Raw genomic sequence first — 21,297 nt, 5'->3', positions numbered from 1 at the left:
TATGAATGAGAGAAAATGATATAAGTGAAGAACAAAAATTCTAATGAACTCAATATGATCTCTCAAGTATAGAATAGAGCAAAAGCTCTATGAAGATTCGAATTAGAGCAAAAGCCCTTTGAATCCCTAATTTAATCTCTCAAGGTTTGTATATGAGTGAATAAGAAAGATGAAGAGAAGAAGTGAGAACAAAAGCTCTCTAATGCAATATGATGTCTCTCAAATGGTGTGTATTTATTTCTCAAAGTTTAATCCATATTTATAGTGAGAGAAGGTCAATATAGTTGGTAGAGGTAAGGTATACAATGACATCTGCAGAGAGGTGAGGTATGCAATGACATACGGTATTCTGTTTGGGTATTGTTCACATACGGTACTATTTGTGTATAGTATTATTCATATGGTATTGTTCACGTATATTGCTATTCACGTACAGTACTGTTGTTGTCCAGAAAATGAAAACTGTTCAGTTGTATAGTACTATTCATATAGTATTGTTCACGTATACTACTATTCACGTACAGTACTATTGTTATCCAGAAAGTTAAAACTGTTCAGTGGTTTGTTACTGGCTTCTGCCCAGGACTTTTTCACATAGCTTATTTCAGTTGAAAACATTTAAGTAAATGTTTTTACTATTTTTATATGTCCATTTACTTTAAGTTTACAATATAAATAAGGAAGTACCCCCTATTTAGATTCAATAAAAAATATAAGAAAATTGCAATCCAACTAAATCAAAATGTAGAAATTCAGTTTTAGTACAAATTAGGGTTCCCGACAGTTTTGGTAAAACTTGATCCTCCGTGTAGGCTAATGTAGAATTGATGAAAAAATCTCATAAAATCAGTTTAGGCTATTTGAAGTGTAAGGAGTTATTACCGGGAAAAATTATTTTAAAATAATCATTATTTCAAAAATTCATTTTTCACACTTAACCATTTTTCATACTTAGCCAAAAACACAGTTTTTCATGAGGCGTATTCTAGGGTCTTAAAGTCCGTTACCAAGTCATAGTGATGAAGGCTTTTATAAATGAGCAATATAAGTTCTAAGCCTTAACCTTTACTCTCTAGAGACCAAAGTGAATCTTGTGCATGGTCCTAGCATTCTAGCACAAGTGTTGAGTTTTTTCAAATCTTAAGCAAGTTTGAAGTAACTCATTCTTTAACAAAGACTCCATATGCCAATTATATATAAATGAAGTGCATAGTCTATTGCTAATGGATATAAGAACATATGAATGATGAATGATATGTATGGTCCTATAGAGATGAGTTTCAAATGGATTCATAAAAACCTTGACAGTGAATCCTAAACACTCACCAACCTATCTACCCATTTCTTCATGTTTTGTCCATGATCGTGTAGGCTTTGAGGTAGTCTTGCTTTCTTCCTTTCTTAGAGTTGTTTTCTTGCTCGTTGTAGTCCAAGTTATCTTTCCTTGCAACTTTAAGTCTTCTTTGTATCCATTTTTTTTCCTTGATGTGATCTTGAGTAATGGAATACTTAGAATAATCTTTGTGATTTTTATTGAGGTTCTTCTTTGAATGTAAATCATCTAATAGCACTCAATGCAAACATTAGTCCTTAAACACCATTAATGGTTTGTTATCATCAAAACACACTACAACAAATTTAGTCTTTGGCAATAAAAACTATAGCGATAAGATGAATTTATCGCAATAAAATGACCTTTTGTGACAAAAAGTAACTTTATCGCCTTAAGCTAACTTTACTCGACAAAAATCAAATTTGTCACAAAAAGTTGTCGTAATATCTACCCCCGGAATTTCCTCACGTCCGGCCATATGGCGGGAAAGGGTATGGCGACAAAATTGACTTTAGCGATAATCTTTTCGCGACAAAATATGGACTTTTAGCAACAAACTCTTTTGTCGCCAAAGACCAAATTTGTTGCAGTGACACATAGATTATCCTTGGATGAAATCATTATGGTCAACAGTTCTTAAATCAAGCTGTAAGAAGGATTTCTCCGATGTTGACTCCAAGCTACAAGCAGTGAAAATGGAACTAAATTCTTGCCAACTTGACTTGGACAACACTCCCACAGATACCAACCTTAGATAGATTGAGAGATCTCTTACCACATAATACATTAGGCTTGCCAATTCACAAGAAGATATATTGAGGCAAAAGTCAAGGATGACTTAATTAAAACTTGGTCACTGTAACTCCTCTTTCTTCCACAAATCAATGTCCTCCAAAAACAACAACAAGAAAATAGTATCTCTTACCATTGACTCTAGACAAGTGTTAATTGACATGGACTCCATCAAATTTGAAGTGGTGACTCACTTCCAAAACCTTCTTGGTACATCTCCTCTAACCACGCATAATCTATCAGGGCTTCAAGAATTCATCAACAAGGAAATCCCTGCCCACCTCCACAGTCTTTTAGATGAGACTCCATCTCAAATGCATATTAAAACATGTATGCTCAGCCTCAGCAAAGATAAAGCACCAGGTCCAGATGGAAATAATGCAGTCTTCTTTCAAAAATCCTGGGAAATTGTGGGAAGATCTGTCACAAAGGCAATCACTGAGTTTTTAAAAAATGGGAAATTACTCTATGAGGCAAATAACATTTACATTGCCTTGGTCCCCAAGTACCAAAACCCATGTTCCATCCATGACTACAGACCAATCTCATACTGCGACACAGTCTACAAATGTATTACAAAGCTCTTAGCATCCAAGTTGCAGTACACACTACCTCACATCATGGACCTATCTCAATCTGCCTTCATTCAAGGGAGAAAGATCAATGACCCTATCCTTCTTGCCCATGAATTACTGAGGGGATATCACAGGGAATCCTTTCCTCTAAGGTGTGTTATAAAGATAGACCTTATGAAGGTCTTTGATTCTGTGAAATGGAATTTTATCCAAGCTACCTCCATCTTCTAAAATTCCCTCCTAAGTTTATCTCACTGATACAATCCTCTATCTCTTCACCCTCCTTCACCATTGCATTAAATGGTGAATTCCAAGGGTTTTTTTAAAAGTAAGAGAGGCTTGAGCCAAGGGGATCCAATCTCTCCCTTCCTCTTTGTCATTGTCATGGATGTTCTATCTTCAATTATCAGAGAATATGTGAATAAGGCAGTTACTTTTAAATATCTTTGGAGATGTGGAACCTTGAAGATCACTCACCTCTCATATGCAAATGACCTACTTCTCCTATGCAATGGTGACATTATATCTGTCTTAGTGCTAAAGTGTGCACTTGACCATTTCTGCTCCATGTCTGGTCCTACCATTAACCTCTCCAAAAATAGTGTATTATTCTCTGAAATAGACCCCCACATAGATAATACAATTACTAATCTACTTGGCATTGGAGTTGGTTCACTTCCTGTGAAATACCTAGGGTCCCATTGATCTCAACAAACCAAAAAACTTCACACTGAAGTCTCCTAATTGACAGAATCTCACACTAGTCCTCAAGATCACTATCATATCCAGGTAGACTCTAACTTATTAAGGCTGTCCTAGTGTCAACTTAAATTTATTGGTCAAGTATTTTCATACTACCAAAGGCAGTCATCAATGTACTCAACTAAATCCTTAGAACATTCCTATGGTCTGGGCCTGAATTGAAAACATCTTGCTCCAAAATTGATTGGGGCAATGTTTGCAGACCTAAAATTGAGGGGGGGCTTGGAATCCCTAACTTGGAGCTCTCTAACAAGGCTGGTATACTTAGATTCATTTATGACCTTTATAATGATGATAATGGAAGGCTTTTGTAATGACCCAAACCTATGGGTCCGAACCGTTAACCGGGTCCCTACCCGAACCCGTAATCAACAAGGGTACAATGATCATTTCCCGGTATCACACAATCCATCTGAATGTTCAAGGGGCTCCAAATACAGTTTGGAAAGAGAGGGTCAAAGTGTAGGTCAAAGAGGCATGGTCAGCCAGGTTAATCACAAAGTTAGCTAGCTAATGTTCCTTCGTCAGCCAGCTAAAAGTACAAGATCGGTTGATTGATCCATAGGGTCAGCCGGCTGAAATGGTTCTTCAAATTACTAGCTCTCGGGACTTTGGGAATATAGGTTGTCGGCCGCTAATCATCCAACGTCAGCCGACTGACAAGGGAGGTTCGGTCGGCTGATAGAGCTTATCAGTCGGCCGAAACAACTTTCTCACTTACTCAACCTACTGGATTACCAAAAATTACATATTCAGCCAGCTGACAGAGCCTGGAATGCTGTTATCTGCAGCTAAAACATTAATTAGACTTGACCTTCTATGAACCGACCTGTGCAAGACCTAATATTCATTCCATCCCAAATTCACGGCAACAATACATATTGTTTTAAAGTTAAAGACATCAATATCATGTACAACATATGTTTTCACTTCCTATTCATTAAAGCATACCAATATGATTCCAAGTTTACATCAAACCATCATTAAGTATTACATTCACAGTACATAACCATGCTTTACAAAATGAATACATTCTTAAAATAGGGCTCTACAAAAGAATGGGTACAAGTGCACAAAAGATATCAAAAAGGATCTCCAAATCTTTAAACTAAGTTTATGGTGGACCGTCATCCGCCACTTCTTTCCCGAGTCCTAAAAAATGTTAAAGTAATGGGGTGAGCTAGACGCTCAGTAGGAAGTGTCTAAGACACACTTCTTATGTCCCCGTGAATCCATACAATTAATAGAGTGTGAAGGAGTATGATCATGCCAATTTTCAGGGGAAATACAACACTGATGTCATTAGCAATAACTTAAATTACGAATAAAACATGCCATGCTAAAGAATACAATTCATGTGATGTCTCTCCCCAATTCCCAAAATAATTCCGTTACGCAATTCCAAATCATCAATACAACCCGACCCATAGCACCTCTATGGCATCACGAGGAGAAAGTTGGCTAGCAATCCTCGACCACATGTCACCTCCATGGCGTTGTCTGGGCCTAGGTAGCTCAACTTCTCACTAGATTACATTAACACCACGGACCACTAGGCGCCTCCTAAGCGTCAGATTTTTGCAACATTTTTCGAAATATTTTTCCCTTTTTCCTTTCCCAATGGATGCATGAATGCCTCATGCTTCTAATTGTTAATTCAACTATAGAATGTCATACATGCTTTGCAAGTTAAATTTCTAAAACAAGTAATTCATGCTTTCATTCAACATTCATTTAGCATATTAAGCATACAAAGTGCAATTTCCATTTCTCATATGCATACTTTTACATAATTTATCAACTAACACATTGGCACATATTTTCCATATACAACACATAAGCAATTTGCAAGGATTCAAGCTAATTAAGCATGCAAATCAACAATTTGTAGAAATTTAACTCACAAAAGCATAAGAAAACATGTATTAGAAACCCCTACCTCTAATTTGAAAAAAAGCCCCAATTCACCCCAAACCCTAGAATTTGAGATCCCCAAAATGATGGCTAAATGGAGATTGGTTTCGATCAAAACGTAGATCTCGGCTTGCTCTTTAATTTGCCGCAAACGGCATTAAAAATCTCCCAATGGTTTGAGAGAAATCGAGATTTGAAGCTTGCATAAAAAGAGAAAAGAAAAATGGGAGTATAGAAAGAGAGGGGGCGTGAGATAAAGAGAGAAACTTGAGACCAATAATGGTCTCTTGACCATTTAAAAGAAGGAAAAGTGGTGGTGGGTCGCTCCAAATTAAAATATCTTTCTTTTTATTTTATTTCCTCCACAAATAATTATATGCACACAACTATATTATAACCACATAAAACACATTAAATAAAATGCATATGATGCAAATTGACCTAACCATAACTCCAGTACATGACAATTCCGGTAGTGGGTCCCACGCGGGACTTTCTAGTCCGAAAAACTGAAAAATGTCAAAATGACAACCATTGCATTTCTAAGAGTCCCGAACTCAATGAAACGCCCCAACCCACTCTCGGACACAACCGACATACCCCATAATGTCTGGCACGTAAAACGAGAGAAGACGAAAATGTCCTTACGTAAACGAAAAATTCCAGAAAAATGGAAAATGACGAAATTCAGAAATATCACAGCTTTGGATCAGTTGGTGTAAGACACATCTTATAAAGTTAAGGAACTTTTGGACACTAAGTATCCCTCACTCATGCTCTTAGAGCTGGAGGAAGATTTTACAGCTAAGACACCCTGCAAGGCAGCTTATCAGGCACATAATTGGCAATGGTGTGGGCACTTACTTCTGGTGGGATAACTGCGCTTCAGGTGGTCCACTTTGCTCAAGATTTGATATCAACCTACTCATTGATGCTGATGCTGGAATCAATATAGACTCCAGAGTAAGCTATTTCATTTTGGGATCATTTTGGTCCTTTCCCAACCACATTCTAGCTGCAATCCCAGAATTGGGCCTTCTATCATCCCCACACCCATCTAGGAATGATAAAATGGTCTAGATAGTATCTCCAAATAAAAGATACAACTTGAAGCACACAGCATTCCATCTATCAGAGCACTCTCCACCAGTGGTATGGCACAATCTGGTATGGCATTCTCGCACCATTCCTAGGATGAAATTCAATTTATGGCTTGCGGTTCAATCTCGACTTCCTACACTCGACTACAAATCTATGGCACACCATAACAACATATGCTCATTTTGCCACATATCCAGTGAATCTCACAACCACTTATTTTTTAACTGTTTTTTCATCTCGCCAATTTGGAGATTCATCAAAGGAAAATGCAAATTCTATACCTCATTATCATCTTGGGAGGATTTAATTCAATGGGTAAGCATTCACTGGAAGAGAAATACTACTACTAACCTGGTTCGGAAGATATGTCTCTCCTTCATGGTATACCATACGTGGGAAGAACGGAATGAAATGATCTTCAAAGGGAAGGAATCCTCTCAAAGAACAGTCCTAGCCAAGATCAATTACTCCATTACTTCGATTCTGAAATTGGGATTCCTCAATGATTGCCACTCCTCCAGAAGTATTCTGATTAATTGGAATCTTTCACCCTCTTGCTGCCATCATCCTCCAAGACCGCCAGACTAATCTCGCGCCGGTCATCCTCTATTAGGGCTACCATTGGACTGTGCGCTAACTTCCTCCATTAACGGCTAACAAGGCCGTTAATTGCAATTATTAGCTTGAATTTTGATCCTGGACTGTTCCCAAGTTTAGGCCTATTTTTGGGATTTTTTGTTGTCCCAATTTTTGGGCTGTACTTAGCCAAATGGCCCACATTGTAATTACCCTTTACATATATTTCAGTTGCTTGAAATTTTGAAAAAAAAAAATTATAAGTCTAGTCAGTGGGATGATGGTGGTTTGAATAGAAACCCTTATAATTAACATTAATGTTCCAATCACTCCGTGGTTGACCAGATGAATGTATTCAATGCTTGAGTTTAATAATTAGCATTACCTGTCACCAAGAAGAGCATTGCAGGAAGGGGGTGATTCGACCCCTTAGGCGTTTATGGAAATGAAGACGTACCTATAAGCAAGGACTAGATCCCCTCGAGGACCTTTGAGTAATACCCAAAAAAAACCTAGGACTATAAATACGAGCTCCAAGGCAAGTATTAAGGGAGAATAGATATCCACATTAACTCTTACAACTACAAACATATGTTATAGAGACAAGCATCAGCACCTTCACCATAAATTCATTAACTAGTCTACTCCTTCTTCTTCTTTATCCTGATTATTTATCTAAATCCCTCATATTTATGATGTGATATCTCCATTTATCACGATCATCTAGTGCTCCAGTAAAGAACTACTACAAAAATTTAGCAGCAAAAAAAATCTTTAAACCATTCAAAATCGCTCTCCCAACCAAGCTGGATAGTGTCTTATCATAAAGCTCAACAGCCAGTGTGGATTTCAACAAAATAAATATTTAACAATTTTGAAATTAGATGTGATAAATATTATTAGAATTACAACTTTGGTTAATTTAAGATATAGTTGTTAAAATTTGTCAGCGTAATTTTTGACTATATAAATTCTAAAGAAAAGTCCTTTGTAATTCAATTAACTACAAAAAGAAAAAATAAATTATGAAATGTATTTTCATGAACAGACAATACTTAATATTACATTTTTTATTTTATAATTAGGAACTATGTGTGAAATTTGTGATTGGCACCTATTCACCCGATTTGAGAAATAAATAAAATTAAAAGAAAAAAAAAATAAGGGTAAAGTGCATTAAACCCTCTTGAACTATTGGTCATTTGCAAAAAAAACCCCCTGAACTACAAAAATCCCTCCTAAACTATGATTTTGTTGCAATTTACTCCCTTGAACTATTGGTCATTTGCAAGAGACCCCCCTGAACTACAAAAAACCCCCCTGAACTATGATTTTGTTGCAATTTACCCCCATGACATCAGCTTTCGGCACCGAAAATTTTGAAAGACCAGTTTACCCTTATAACACATTGCGTCGTTTTAACTTATACACTTCTTACATTTTTTTTTTCTACCAAAAGATGTTTTTCATCCAACACAACCCAAAACAGAGAGCTGGAGAGAGAGAGAGAAGAGACCAAAGAAATCTGAGGTCGGCAGGATGGCTCGGTCTCGGATGATGGCGGCTTGTGCGCAGAGGACTCGGTTGTGATGAGAGCTCAGTTGACTCAGCCGTGAACTGTGGAGACGGCAGCGAGCTCAATGGGGCTCGGCGGTGAACTGTGGATGACTATGTGCTCGAAACACGGATGGCGGTGTGCTCGGTTATGGAGATGGTGGAATGGGCCGGCGAGCTTGGAATGGACGGTGGAATGGACCGGCGACCAAGGTGAGCTAAATGGCGGGCAAGGCGGTGATAGCGATGGGCTGACGCAACGGTGCAGAGAAATGCGATATATAGGTCGACGGATCTGACGGGTGGTGCAACGACTATGATGGAGCTATGACTAGAGACCCACCGATCCCAGCAACAGATTCCTTGGCTTATCCAAACACTCCTTAGATGACATCTACCAAATTGATCTAAGCCACAAATTCCTCGGCTTCATTGTCCCTTTCAGTCAATCAATTCGCGTGGATGGGGTAAACTGCAAAAAAATATATAATTCAGGGGGGTTTCTTGCACATAACCTAATAATTCAGGGGGGTTTCTTGCACATATTCCAATAGTTTAGGGAGATTTTTTGTAACTTTTATAGTTCAAGGGGTTTTTTGCACATACCCAATACTTCATGGGGTTTAATGCACTTTACCCAAATAATAATAATAATAAAACCGCAACTAATCCGCGACGATTGACCAACGGCGCACAGACCCATCCACTCAGCCAGAGATGTCTCAACTGTTGAACCTCTATCTCTTCGCTTACAATTCCCTTCAGGCCTTTGGATGGTACTCCAAATCCTTCAATCTCTCTCTCTAACACAATCATCGCTCTCTCTCTCTCTCTCTAACCTTCTGTGTACCCATTTGCAGGGCAATTTCTCTCTTTAGAATTATAAGCAACTTCGTTTCCACCAAATCTTTTGATGGCGCTTACTCTTCTGCCGGAGAGCTAATCTGTAAGTAATCCATATACACACACAGTATTCACACACACACATATGTAATTTTCATCTGAATCTCTCAATTCAAACTCTATCACATTCCCTAATGTGTGTACTAAATGTTCTGCTTTGATTGATGCGAAGCTTTGTTACAAACTGTTGCATTCTTGGAAGTTTTACATGGAGCCATAGGTTGGTATTCTGAGGTTTAATTTGATATTTTATGTCTTGACATTCCAAAAAACCATACAATTTTGGGTCTAAATTTAAATTTTCATCAATGTTTGCCCTTTGAATTTTGAGGTATTGTTCCGAGTGGAGCTCTGGTTCCTCTGATGCAATGGGGAGGAAGGACCCATTTCTTGTTGGCAATTGTCAATCGCATCGAAGAGGTTCTTATTATCCCTTTACAACTCTTATGGTCTCATTTAGGCGTTAGCAGTGATATTATGAAATTATGGAATCATATATTCGTTGTTAAATGTCAATGCACAAACAGTTATGATTAACTTTGATTTGCAATGAGAGTGAGAATAGGGGAAATAACAAATGCATTACATGACGGTCTCTAGGGTTTCATACACAAGTGAGAGTAGATCTATTATGAAAACAAATTTATTGATACCTATCTGTAATGCGAATTATGGTTCAATGTAATAACAATCATTGTATTTATTGTTGTAGGTGCAAGAGCTACCATCAGTATTCATTGCTTTTGTTGCATGGTGCCTAATTGAGGTGGGTCAGCTTTTATGTTAGGTTCTGTTTGATATAACTGAAAATTGAGTGCTGGTTTTTATTTTTTAAATTTTTTTTAAGGGATGAAGTTTTAAGCAATAATTGTAAATTGAGAATGTTTTTATTTATTTTTTAATTAAAAGTGTTCGACATTTAGCATAAGTGAAGCCATCATAAAAAATTTACCTCATTTTAAGCGGCACTTCTTCTTTTAAGTGATATTCAGAATGTGTTATCAAACACACTTAATTGGATAAACAGTTAATTCTCAATCCATTTAGAATTAAGTGTTGAATTGGGTACTCTAACAACACCTTAGTTTCTTCGAAAATTGTTTAATCTGCACATTATATATTTTGCTAACCAAAAAGGCTAGGAAGTTGAACTCAATATGTTGGTGGGCTGCGATGAACACATATGCATATTTGTTTGAATGGATTGTGTTGATAGACGTTTCAATCTTTTGTGAAATGTTAGGATGTATTGAATCAAAATTTTGGATGCCTAATAAAATATTGTGCTGCAAATTTTTGTTCCAGTGCAACTTGATTAGCAAATGAGTTGATACTAAGAGGTTGGTTGAAATAAATGTTTAATATATACTCTGCTAATGTATGCTAAATCAACAGAAAACTACAACAATGTCAACAAAGCTTATGCTTGTCTTGGTTGAGGAATGAGTAAATGCTGCAAAACCTTGAATATCTTAAATACTTTGAACAATACATAATAGATGGGTTACTATTAATAAGGATGGACCTAGAGTTGCTTCTAGTTTAATTCAAAAGCTGGGGTGGATTGCTATAATAATGATAGGTCAGCTTCTTCATTTTATGGGGCTTAAATTCTGTGAAATTTCTGAAAAAAAAGTCTTATTTATTGAATTGCAAGAAGGAAGATTATTCTATGCCGTTTGTCAGTTACCTGGTGAAACCAAGTGTACAAGATGGCAGCTAAAATGTTTTTCAAAGATTTTTTTTTTTTTTTTTTTTTTTTTTTTTTTTCCTTTAAATAATTTTAGAGGTAGAGAAAAGTCTACTTTTAAGAACTGGGTTGAAATTGTTCCCATGCTCTTGTCAGAATGAAGAGACAGACATGCATCACCACTTATGATAATGTTCAAAGTTATCATTGTATTGTACTGCTTTCAATTATATGAAGAAACAATTTCATGTGTGTAGGTATAACACAGTATTGCGAGAAATAACCAAAAAAAAAAAAAAAAAGAAAAGAAAAGAAAAAGAAAACAAGAACCCCAAAACTAGGGTTTCGTCCATGGAGTCGCCCAGATTTCACTGTGATGTAAAGCAAATGAATTACAGAGTGTTCAGGATGATAAAACTGCCTCCACTATATTCCTATAGAATTAAGGCTACATAACGAGTGTGAAAATACCAAACTAATCTTACAGTATTAGGACTACATAACAAGTTGGATCCATGAACGCGTGAAAAGGTGTACAGTAATATCGAGCTCCACTGTCCACACTTCGTGACATTATAGGTTATCAAGATCCCCTGTTTCCATGTTTACACATGTTAAGATTATGCGATATAAGCCGAAGTTACAAAAATGAACAATGCTTGCTAACATTATACTTTTTAGTTAAGTGTTGAAGGTACATCCATTTGTAGCCATTTTTAACGCAGACATCTTTCACGAAGTCAGCTTCATCGAAGTCATCCCCTGGAAGGAATATTCAAGTCTGCATATAGAATGACATTCTCGTATCCAATTGGTTGATGAAGAAAGCCAAACAATCCAGTTCATTTTTCATTAAATTTGGGATATTTAGTTTTCATTTTCTATTATTGTTATTGTTGGCCTTTTCATAAATAATTAGAGATATCGACAGTCCCAATACATTATAAAGTGGTGCATATGTTGTGTCTTACCTTTCTATTAATTTATTTTTCAAGTTCAATTTCTCCTTTTGCTTCATGATCTTTAGGGTGTAAGAGAGTCATCTAATCCTGACACCTGGTACAGGTAATCAGATATCCACATTATGCTTTAAATTGCATTGGAAGTTCTCCATCTTTGATTACCTATCTCAGGTTTGATACGCTTTTTATCTTCGTAGACCAACTACACAAACACATCTGCATGCCTACAACCACACTCAAAATATACTACCAAAAAGAGGCTGATTTTCCTTTCTTTCTGTTTGGATATTCTTTTGACTAGGTACACTGCCTTTATTGTGTTGTTTCCAACGGGCTTCACAGGTGAAAGTGAGTCCATAGTTACCATTTATATTCTTTTCAGTTTGTGGTTTTCATAGTGAATATGCGTAGATTAATTTTGCTAGAGATTCTCTCACCTCCTCTCCTTCTCATATTGTTTTTTAACCTTCTATTGTTTTTTTAACCGGTTATAATGTATGTTTTCATAACTGAAGTTGTAATTATTGCTCATTTTCGTGCAGTGTGGCTCATGTACGAAGCACTTCCATTTATAAAAACAAAAAACCTCTATTCCGATTTATTTGATGGCTTCCCTTTCAGCTATTATGATTTTGTTAAGGTATGTATGATATTTCATTTTTGTTTATGAGTAGACTTCAATTCTTCTGAAGAATGGGAACTGCCTTCTTCCTTGCCCCATATGTTGTACCTCCGGCAGTGACGCAGGAGAGTACAGCCCAAGGTTTTAATTTGATTTTTTTCATTCAAAAATTCTACTTTGTGAGTTCATCAAAGTTAACATGAGTTTAAAGCCGACACACTGTGTTTAATTGCATAGCCTTTGGCACATTACCATGCTTTTTAGTATATTCATCTAGGATTAATATTTGTATAATACATATGAATGGAAAGTGTACCGATCGAATAATGTCACACAGGCAACCTATCCAACTTGCTCATATCAGGACAGTGTATTGATATCAAAATCAGGAAGATACGGTCTGGATCAACCCATATTGTATGTTCCATACCCCATTGTAATCCCTAAACTTGGTTGGACCTAGGTCACTCAAGAAAAATTGAGCCTTGTGATATTCTTTGTGAAAGCTAAAAACCATATAGTCGAACCTCTACTTTTTTGGCTGAACTTACAGATTTTTTGGATCAACATGGGTTTGAAATGATTATTCTTTTAAATGTTGGACCTTTCATGGTACATCCACCACTATTAGGTTCTTTGTCAAATATCTGCAATCATGTATTATGTTTTTGTCCTATGTTTTCCTTCAGAAGATGGGTCTGGTTTTCATGGTTGAAACAGTCAATCCTGCAGATGACATTTCTTTATTTGCAAATGATGCATGTGTTTCCTATATTAAAATTTATCTATCTTCTTTTTAAGTTTATCCTACATGCGTTTTCATTCTTCAAATCAGGTTCTGCTTCTCTGCTACCCGTTTCTATGGTTGAAGCTTTACCTGCATATGTTTAAGCAAAGAAAGTCCAAACTGAGTAAACAGCATACGAAGAAGAAGAAAAACTGACGGTTCAAGTTCTGTCAGTTATCACTCATTTATTTTTACGAGGTAAGTTTCAGCATATGACCTCAGACATCTGGCTGTATTTGGACAGATCTTAATTATTTTTCGACTGTATATCTTCATTGACCTGCTGCATATAAAGAACAATGATGTCGATGGTGTTAACTAATTCCTGTACGCATTGAACTAAGTTGCTTCTGTGCGTTAATTTGAGGATTATTGAATATGGTGCTCTATCTTGCATCCTTGGTTTCATATTTTCCCAGTCAAATAATTTCAAGTAACATTAACCACATTACTAGCATATGAAATTTACGTTATATTGGTCCCGTCTATGCAATACCCATTATCTGACAATGCCTCATATTTTCACCCTTCACAACCAATACCATTTCTTTTTGCTCTAAATCAGAGAGATCCACAGCAAATTATAAAACAGGAAAACTTTATCTTCATCGAAGTTTCAAAAGATCTCTTTCAAAGATTCAAAGAACTACTGCAGTTCATATACCTTTCATCCCTTTCCTGTCAAGAACAACTTCCTTTTGTTGGCAGTCATGGAAGTATTTATGGAAGAATGATCCTTTTCACCGGGCCCTTGGCCTAGCTTGTATGACTCCACACCTCTAAAGGGGAGGTCGAGGGTTCAAGCTCCAAGTTATGCAAAATGAGTTTGTGCGTTGCTTCTTCTTCTTTTATTTTTTTTTCCTATAGTTTATAATATTCTCGTTCTGCTAAGTTTTGACTTGGAGAGTGATTCCTGTGAATGGTTCTCGGATATTGAACTCATCCTTTGTAAACACAGTCTTCTTGTCCATAGTACCAAAAGAATTCCCCTAGAACATTTGTTTTAAACAATTAATGCTTAATCCTTTGCAGAAAAGCCAGTACCTCATGATTATAATCCCAATTCTTTTTATAATATTTCGAGTTTAGAGCACCTTATAATCAAAGTTTCATGGCGTTGTGGACCATCCATTGATCAGGCGTCACGATGATCTAGAACGGAATAGTCTTCAGGTTAATTAAACCTGATTGGAACTTGATTTATTTCTTTTGAATTATGCTGTCAATAAAGATGACAATGCTTGAGCAATCTCAATTTTGTTCTCTATTCTGTTATTGATTCTGTTTGAGAATTCATTATTGTTCTTTTATCTTCTGGCTTCACAAGAACCTTCAAATGTGTCCTGACATTGACTGAGAATTATGATGGAAATGTGCGAAGTATTATTTTCTTCAAATCTCACGTAGTGATTCAATGGTTGACTTCTCTGCAGGTTTCTTCAACAAGCGAGTATATAATGTGTGGGCAGGTGAACTTCGATGATGCTAAACATTATCTTTTTATTTTTATTTTTTGATAGGTGACATTATATTAATCTCCTAGGCTCCATTGATTAATCTCATCGAAGTTGTAAAAGATCTCTTTCAAAGATTCAAAGAACTACTACAGTTCATATACCTTTCATCCCTTTTCTATCAAGAACAACTTCCTTTTGTTGGCAGTCATGGAAGTATTTATGGAAGAATGATCCTTTTCACCGGCCACTTGGTCTAGGTTGTATCGACTCCACCTCTCCAAAGGGGGGAGGTCGAGGGTTCAAGCTCCAAGTTGGGCAAAATGAGTGTGCGCATTGCTTCTTTTTTTTTTTAATAATATTCTTGTTCTGCTATAGTTTTGACTTGGGGAGTGATTCCTGTGAATGATTCTCAGAGACTGAATTCATCCTTTGTACACGTCCTTGTCCATAGTACAAAAATAATTCCCCTAGAACATTTAGTATTACACAATCAATGCTTAATCCTTTACAGAAAAGCCAGTACCTCAGGATCATAATCCCAATTCTTTTCATAATATTTCGAGTTTAGAGCACCTTATAATCAAAGTTTCATGGCGTTGTGGACCATCCATTGATCAGGCATCGCGATGATCTAGAACGGAATAGTCTTCAGGTTAATTAAACCTGATTGGAACTTGATTGATTTCTTTTGAATTATGCTGACAATAAAGATGACAATGCTTGAGCAATCTCAATTTTGTTCTCTATTCTATTACTGATTCCGTTTGAGAATTCGCAAATGTTCTTTATCTTCTGACTTCACAAGAACCTTCAAATGTGTCCTACATTTAAATTGCACAGGAATTGACTCAGAATTGTGATGGAAATGTGCAAAGTATTATTTTCTTCAAATCTCACATAGTGATTCAATGGTTGACTTCTCTGCAGGTTTCTTCAACGAGCGAATATATAATATGTGGGCAGGTGAACTTCGATGATGCTAAACATTTTCTTTTATTTTTATTTTTTGATAGGTGACATTATATTAAATCTCCTAGGCTCCATTGATTAATCTCGCAGTAGGTAGGTCTTTTGCTTATTTTGTTAACATATATACTTGTGAACTGGACACCAATGAACAATATTCAACAATTGATTCCCAGAGAAAGAAGACAAAGCTCGTATGAATTCACAGTGAACAACATCCAGAAAAACTAAGCAAACGACACATTAACACCCACAACATTTAAACCATAGACCACCCAACTTCCGTGTCTAATTCTTAGAAATCTGTGGTGGGCAGCGGCTCGTGAGTGGGTGGACCAATGAAGATGACTTCATAGATGATGGCAGCGATGGCAGAACCAATGAAGGGGCCGAGCCAGTAGACCCAGTGGTCGTCCCATGACCAGCTGACCACTGCTGGTCCGAAGGACACTGCAGGGTTCATGGAAGCGCCATCGAAGGCACCACCGGCTAAGATGTTGGCACCCACAATGAAACCAATCGCAATGGGAGCAATGATTCCGATGTTACCCTTTTTCGGATCCACAGCTGTTGCGTAAACTGTGTAAACCAGGCCGAAGGTCATCACAATCTCGAAAACAAGCGCATTCCATACCGATACACCAGAGGATAGGGAAAATGCAGCTGTTGACTGCATAAAATTCAAATGAATCAACAACTAAAATTGAGCAATCAACAAACAATATATGCAGATGACAAAAGTGATCATAAGGTGAATAAATTGCTTACTGTAATATGATGTTTTATGTAAAAAAAATTTGGATATTTTTGTATGAAAAATGATATGTAATCGAGTCGGACTAACGTTGTGTGTGTGTGGATGTATATGTATTCAACTTTAGTTTTGTGGATTTCTCACCAGTCCACCAGTTGAAAACTTGAGAAGCAAACAAGCTACCACAGATCCAAGTAATTGGGCAATCCAATACAGAATGGTTCTGAACAACGTTATGTGACCACCAATGAAGGCACCAAATGTGACGGCGGGGTTCACATGACCTCCTGAAATGTTAGCGCCAACAGAAACCGCCACGAATAGGGCAAAGGCATGAGCGAGTGATGCAGCAACCAGACCAGCCGGAGTTGTCGAGCCATCGTCAGTGAGCTTATCTGCCGAAACACCAATTGGTCAAAAAATTAATCCTTCGTTTGTAACTACTAAAAATTGTACATACGTTACATTTATAATATATCAAATGTTAGCTCTGTCTCGAGTCTTTTCTCATCAGCACCTCAAATGTATATGTATATATGCACGCACGTTTATTACGAATAAGTCTGAGTACTTACTGAAGGCCATGCCAGAACCTTCACCGGCGAAAACGAAAATGAGCATTGAGATGAACTCAGCTAGAGCGGCTTTGAGAGCGTCCGGCTGAGTAGCCTCGGCCGGGCTTCCGATGGCAATTCTTGAAATCGGCATTTTTCGAAATTAAATTTTCTTCAAGAAGCTTAGAAACAGTATTTGTAGCTCTACTTGCTAATTTTGCTTCTTATTCCAAGCTTAGTGAGTGAGAGAGTAATATATAGTGGTCTAAGTTAAAGGCTGAGGAACCGGAAATAACCGGTTGATATCCGGTAAGGGCTTTATTTAAACGGGTCTTTGTGGGAAGCCATTTGTCACTGTCTGAGGCGGGCCTCCGATTTGTTCTTCTGACGCCACGTGTCATGAGGAATGGATCTGGACCGTTCGATTGTGGAATGAAATAGATGGGGGATAATTCTGTTGTGGGTCCCAATCAATGATTGTCGACCGACCATCGGATTTGTTTATGGTGCGTGATGGAGATAAGCGGGGTTAGTTGTGCTGGTACCACTCTAAAACTATCAGCCCACGTAAGCATCTGATCTGGACGGTTTTTGTTTCGTTTGGGTTCGATGACATGTGTCACCAATAGAAAGAGAATATCCTCTTTTCCTGAAGGAATCTGTACATAGTTATACATATCAAGTTATTGCCATACCCGATTAATACTTTTACATATGTAAAACATTAGGGTAGAGTATGGTAATCTTTTGAGATTTGTCAAAAGAAAATTCAAAGAAAAATTTGTCTATTTTGGAACAATGATACCCCTGAAATTTGATACATTTATCAAAAACACACCGATGATAATAATTGACATTTTTACCCTCTGACTTTTATATTGACTAATTTAAACGTTGAAATGACCTTTCTAATATCATATACATAACAATATCTTTTATTCGCTCTCTCTATTTTCTCTTCCTCAGCCCCCAACACCAATACACATTATCACATATATACACACATACTGTCACACAAATGATGCATTCATACTTATTTAATAAATAATATATCAATTACTTGATATTTGTTTCAGTTAATAAATCTAATTACTTTGATGTGTTCTTTGAGCATAACCAAGTTTTAACTTTTGGCTATTTTATGGTTATTAAATTCTCCAAATAACTTGGTGGGTTGATTTGATGATGTAAGTTGTTTTGAAATTTTCATTGTTTTTATAGATGTAATTTCTGGCTTTGGTTTTAAATTTTCCATTGTTTATGTCCAATCCCTCATATCTGCAGTGGTTGTCAAATTCTGTGAGATTAGAAAAATTATATCTAAAAAATATGAATTTTGGTTGTTGGATGCATTAGGACATTTGTTATGATTTAGCCCTAGCAATATTTAGATACTCCACTTTCATTTTTTATGTGAGAGTGTGTATTTGTGTGACAGTATGTGTATATATGTGTGACAGCGTGTGTTGGTGTTGAGGCTGAGGAAGAGAAAATAGAGAGGAGAGAAGAAAAGAAATTGTTATGGATATGAGGTTAGAAAAGACATTTCAGCATTTAAATTAGTCAATATAAAAGTCAAAGGGTAAAAATGTCAATTTATTACCTTTGGGGTGTCTTTGTTAGATGTATCAAATTTCAGGGGGTGTCATTGTCCTAAAATAGAATTTTTCTCTGAGTATTTTTTTGACAAACCTCAAAGAGTGTTACTATATTTTATCAAAAACATTAATATTTTAGTGTATGGGACGGAGCCCCCACAACAATCTCGCGTTGGGGCTCCACGCAGTACATATTGTGTTTCGTTTATACACAAAAATGACATTATTTTAAACCACGAAATGATATATATGTACTCTCTACCAGAGGGGATTCAAGTCCATCACTAACGTGATTCTATAAATTTACCATACCTGAGTAGAGGCATATTACTGCCATATACACTGAATATGTGACATGTCATTAGCGTAACATGTTATCATCATTGAATTAATTTTTTTTTTTTTTTTAAACGAATAGTGAATACACAATTTTTAACGTTTTTGAAGCATAACGGTACTGGTAGGGATCCAAAAAATAAGTTCTTTGAGGTATTGCTTTTTTCGAATCGCATTCTGTGCGTATGTTATGGGACCGACACACGTATTTTAAGAAGAAAAAAAAAAAAATGCACAACTCTCAGGTTCTATAAAAACTTCTACACTTAACAAATATTAGTAAACTTCAACACAAGAAATCATTAAGCAAAATAATTTTTAAAACAATTTCTTAATTTATTTGATGAATATTCATATGATATAGTCAATTCATGTCACACAGTGACTCACACATTAACTTATATCAAATAGACAAAAATCGCACACCCTATCTACCATATCAAATGAAAAAAAATTTGTAAGTTACACACCTCAACTAGATAAAATGATCTAAATAGCATTAAGGTGAGAGTTTTTGTTTTTGGGTAAATCATTAAGGTGAGAGTTGTAACGGTGAGTTCCACAATATGGAGTTGTGGGCCCATTGAGTAAGTGATTCACATTGGGTGAAAAAGACCATGAAAGTTAAAAAGTAAGAAGTTGGCAGTATTTCATTCTTGTAACTTTTTTCTTTTTGACCTTTTTTTTTTCAAAAAAAAAAAAAATTATGATAATGACTAGACATTCGTCATTGTCTGTTGTTTACACTGTATGGACAGTCTATAATGCCTTTTTAATTAGATGGATTGTTAAAGAAACTAATTAAATTGAGTTGTTAAAATTGTAATAAAATATAGAGTTGGTAATGTGGGTTATATAATAGTAGACTTTAGTGTCAGATAATTATTTAAATACAAATGGATGTCGAATAATGATTCGATAGACCAGCCATTGAACTATATCAGCACTTTGCTTATTGTAATGATTAAATCATATAAACATAGTACAAAACGAGTTTATAACAATATATATATATATATATATATATATATATATATATATATCCACTCAGTAGGTATATCAAGTAAAATGATGCAGGAACATAATTGATCAAACAAAGTGGTTTTTGAAAGATTCTCTCTCTAGTTTATAATCTTATCTGTTAGTTAATTTATTTTGGACGGCTGAATTGGTTGTCTTTGAATAGTTCTGGAAAAGGTTTCTTTCTTCTCTCTGTTTTTTTCTTTTTTCTTTTTTCTTTTCTTTTTTTTTTTTCATTTTCCTTTTCAATCTTTTCTGTTTTTCAGATTTTTAAAAGAGGAATATGACTATTTAGGCCTATAAGATTAAGATTTTTTTAAGAGGAATGCGACTCATTATAGCCAATTTAGTATGACACCGAAATTGGACTACTCCACCAGAAATTTATATTACACACACACACACATATATATATATATGCAGCTTTTCTTAGTTTCTTAATAAATTAATGAATAAGATATTGTTGGAATTAATTTTGAAAATTATAAACTAGAAGTCTCCTAAATTCATGTAAATGTTTGATTCATGCATGTCTTTTGTGGAGTCTATAATATTCCTTTTAGTATAAATGAGTCATCCTCTAGAAGCATGCTATACAGGCCCAACTCGTCAATCCAAGAATTGGGCAGAAACTTGGACCCACGGAGTGGGTAAAGTGTGAGTACCATCACTCAATATTTGTAGATCTAGGCCCAATATATTTCATCCTCCTTTCTAGGCCCAATATTATCCATAAATAATCCTTCAGGTCAATGAGTTGGGCCAGCTTAGATTCAAGACCAGCTCAGGTTAAAGCCTTTTTTTTGTTTCAGAAGGTCCTGTAAATCACAAACTCTTATATATCTCTTGTTTAATTCTATGGACCCCTTATTTCAATATTCTACTATATGTTATAGTATACAGATATATTTAGTGCCTTCTGTGGACTTTGACTCTCTGTATATAATAATAATAATAATAAAAAAAATAATTATATTAAAAAAAAAAAAAAAAAGTATATATGGTTTCAATTTTGGAGTTGGTTCAATTTACGTGGACAAT

The 21,297-nt window shown here is 35.9% G+C and overlaps 2 protein-coding genes across 2 annotated transcripts; one reads left to right on the top strand and one right to left on the bottom strand.

The window, feature by feature from the left end:
- The first annotated feature begins 9,283 nt into the window (after positions 1-9,283).
- Positions 9,284-15,400, top strand: LOC132307055 (uncharacterized). Its single transcript, XM_059804710.1, has 10 exons — positions 9,284-9,383; positions 9,468-9,553; positions 9,683-9,730; positions 9,842-9,930; positions 10,223-10,276; positions 12,266-12,333; positions 12,464-12,510; positions 12,705-12,802; positions 13,620-13,769; positions 15,005-15,400. The coding sequence occupies exons 1-9, from the start codon at positions 9,325-9,327 to the stop codon at positions 13,725-13,727; spliced, it is 657 nt and encodes a 218-aa protein (XP_059660693.1). The 5' UTR covers positions 9,284-9,324; the 3' UTR covers positions 13,728-13,769; positions 15,005-15,400.
- Positions 15,401-16,132: 732 nt separating this feature from the next.
- Positions 16,133-17,561, bottom strand: LOC132307054 (aquaporin TIP1-2-like). The gene is made up of 3 exons (XM_059804709.1): positions 17,324-17,561; positions 16,893-17,143; positions 16,133-16,664 (listed from the first exon to the last, which is right to left on the bottom strand). Exons 1-3 carry the CDS (start codon positions 17,454-17,456, stop codon positions 16,290-16,292), a joined length of 759 nt encoding a protein of 252 aa, XP_059660692.1. The 5' UTR covers positions 17,457-17,561; the 3' UTR covers positions 16,133-16,289.
- Positions 17,562-21,297: the final 3,736 nt, after the last annotated feature.

Source organism: Cornus florida, unplaced genomic scaffold (genome assembly GCF_030987335.1).
Source record: "Cornus florida cultivar Cherokee Brave unplaced genomic scaffold, ASM3098733v1 CherokeeBrave_3.0.0_Hap2_Chr05, whole genome shotgun sequence".
NCBI lineage: Eukaryota > Viridiplantae > Streptophyta > Magnoliopsida > Cornales > Cornaceae > Cornus > Cornus florida.
This window is presented reverse-complemented; position numbering and strand designations above follow the sequence as displayed.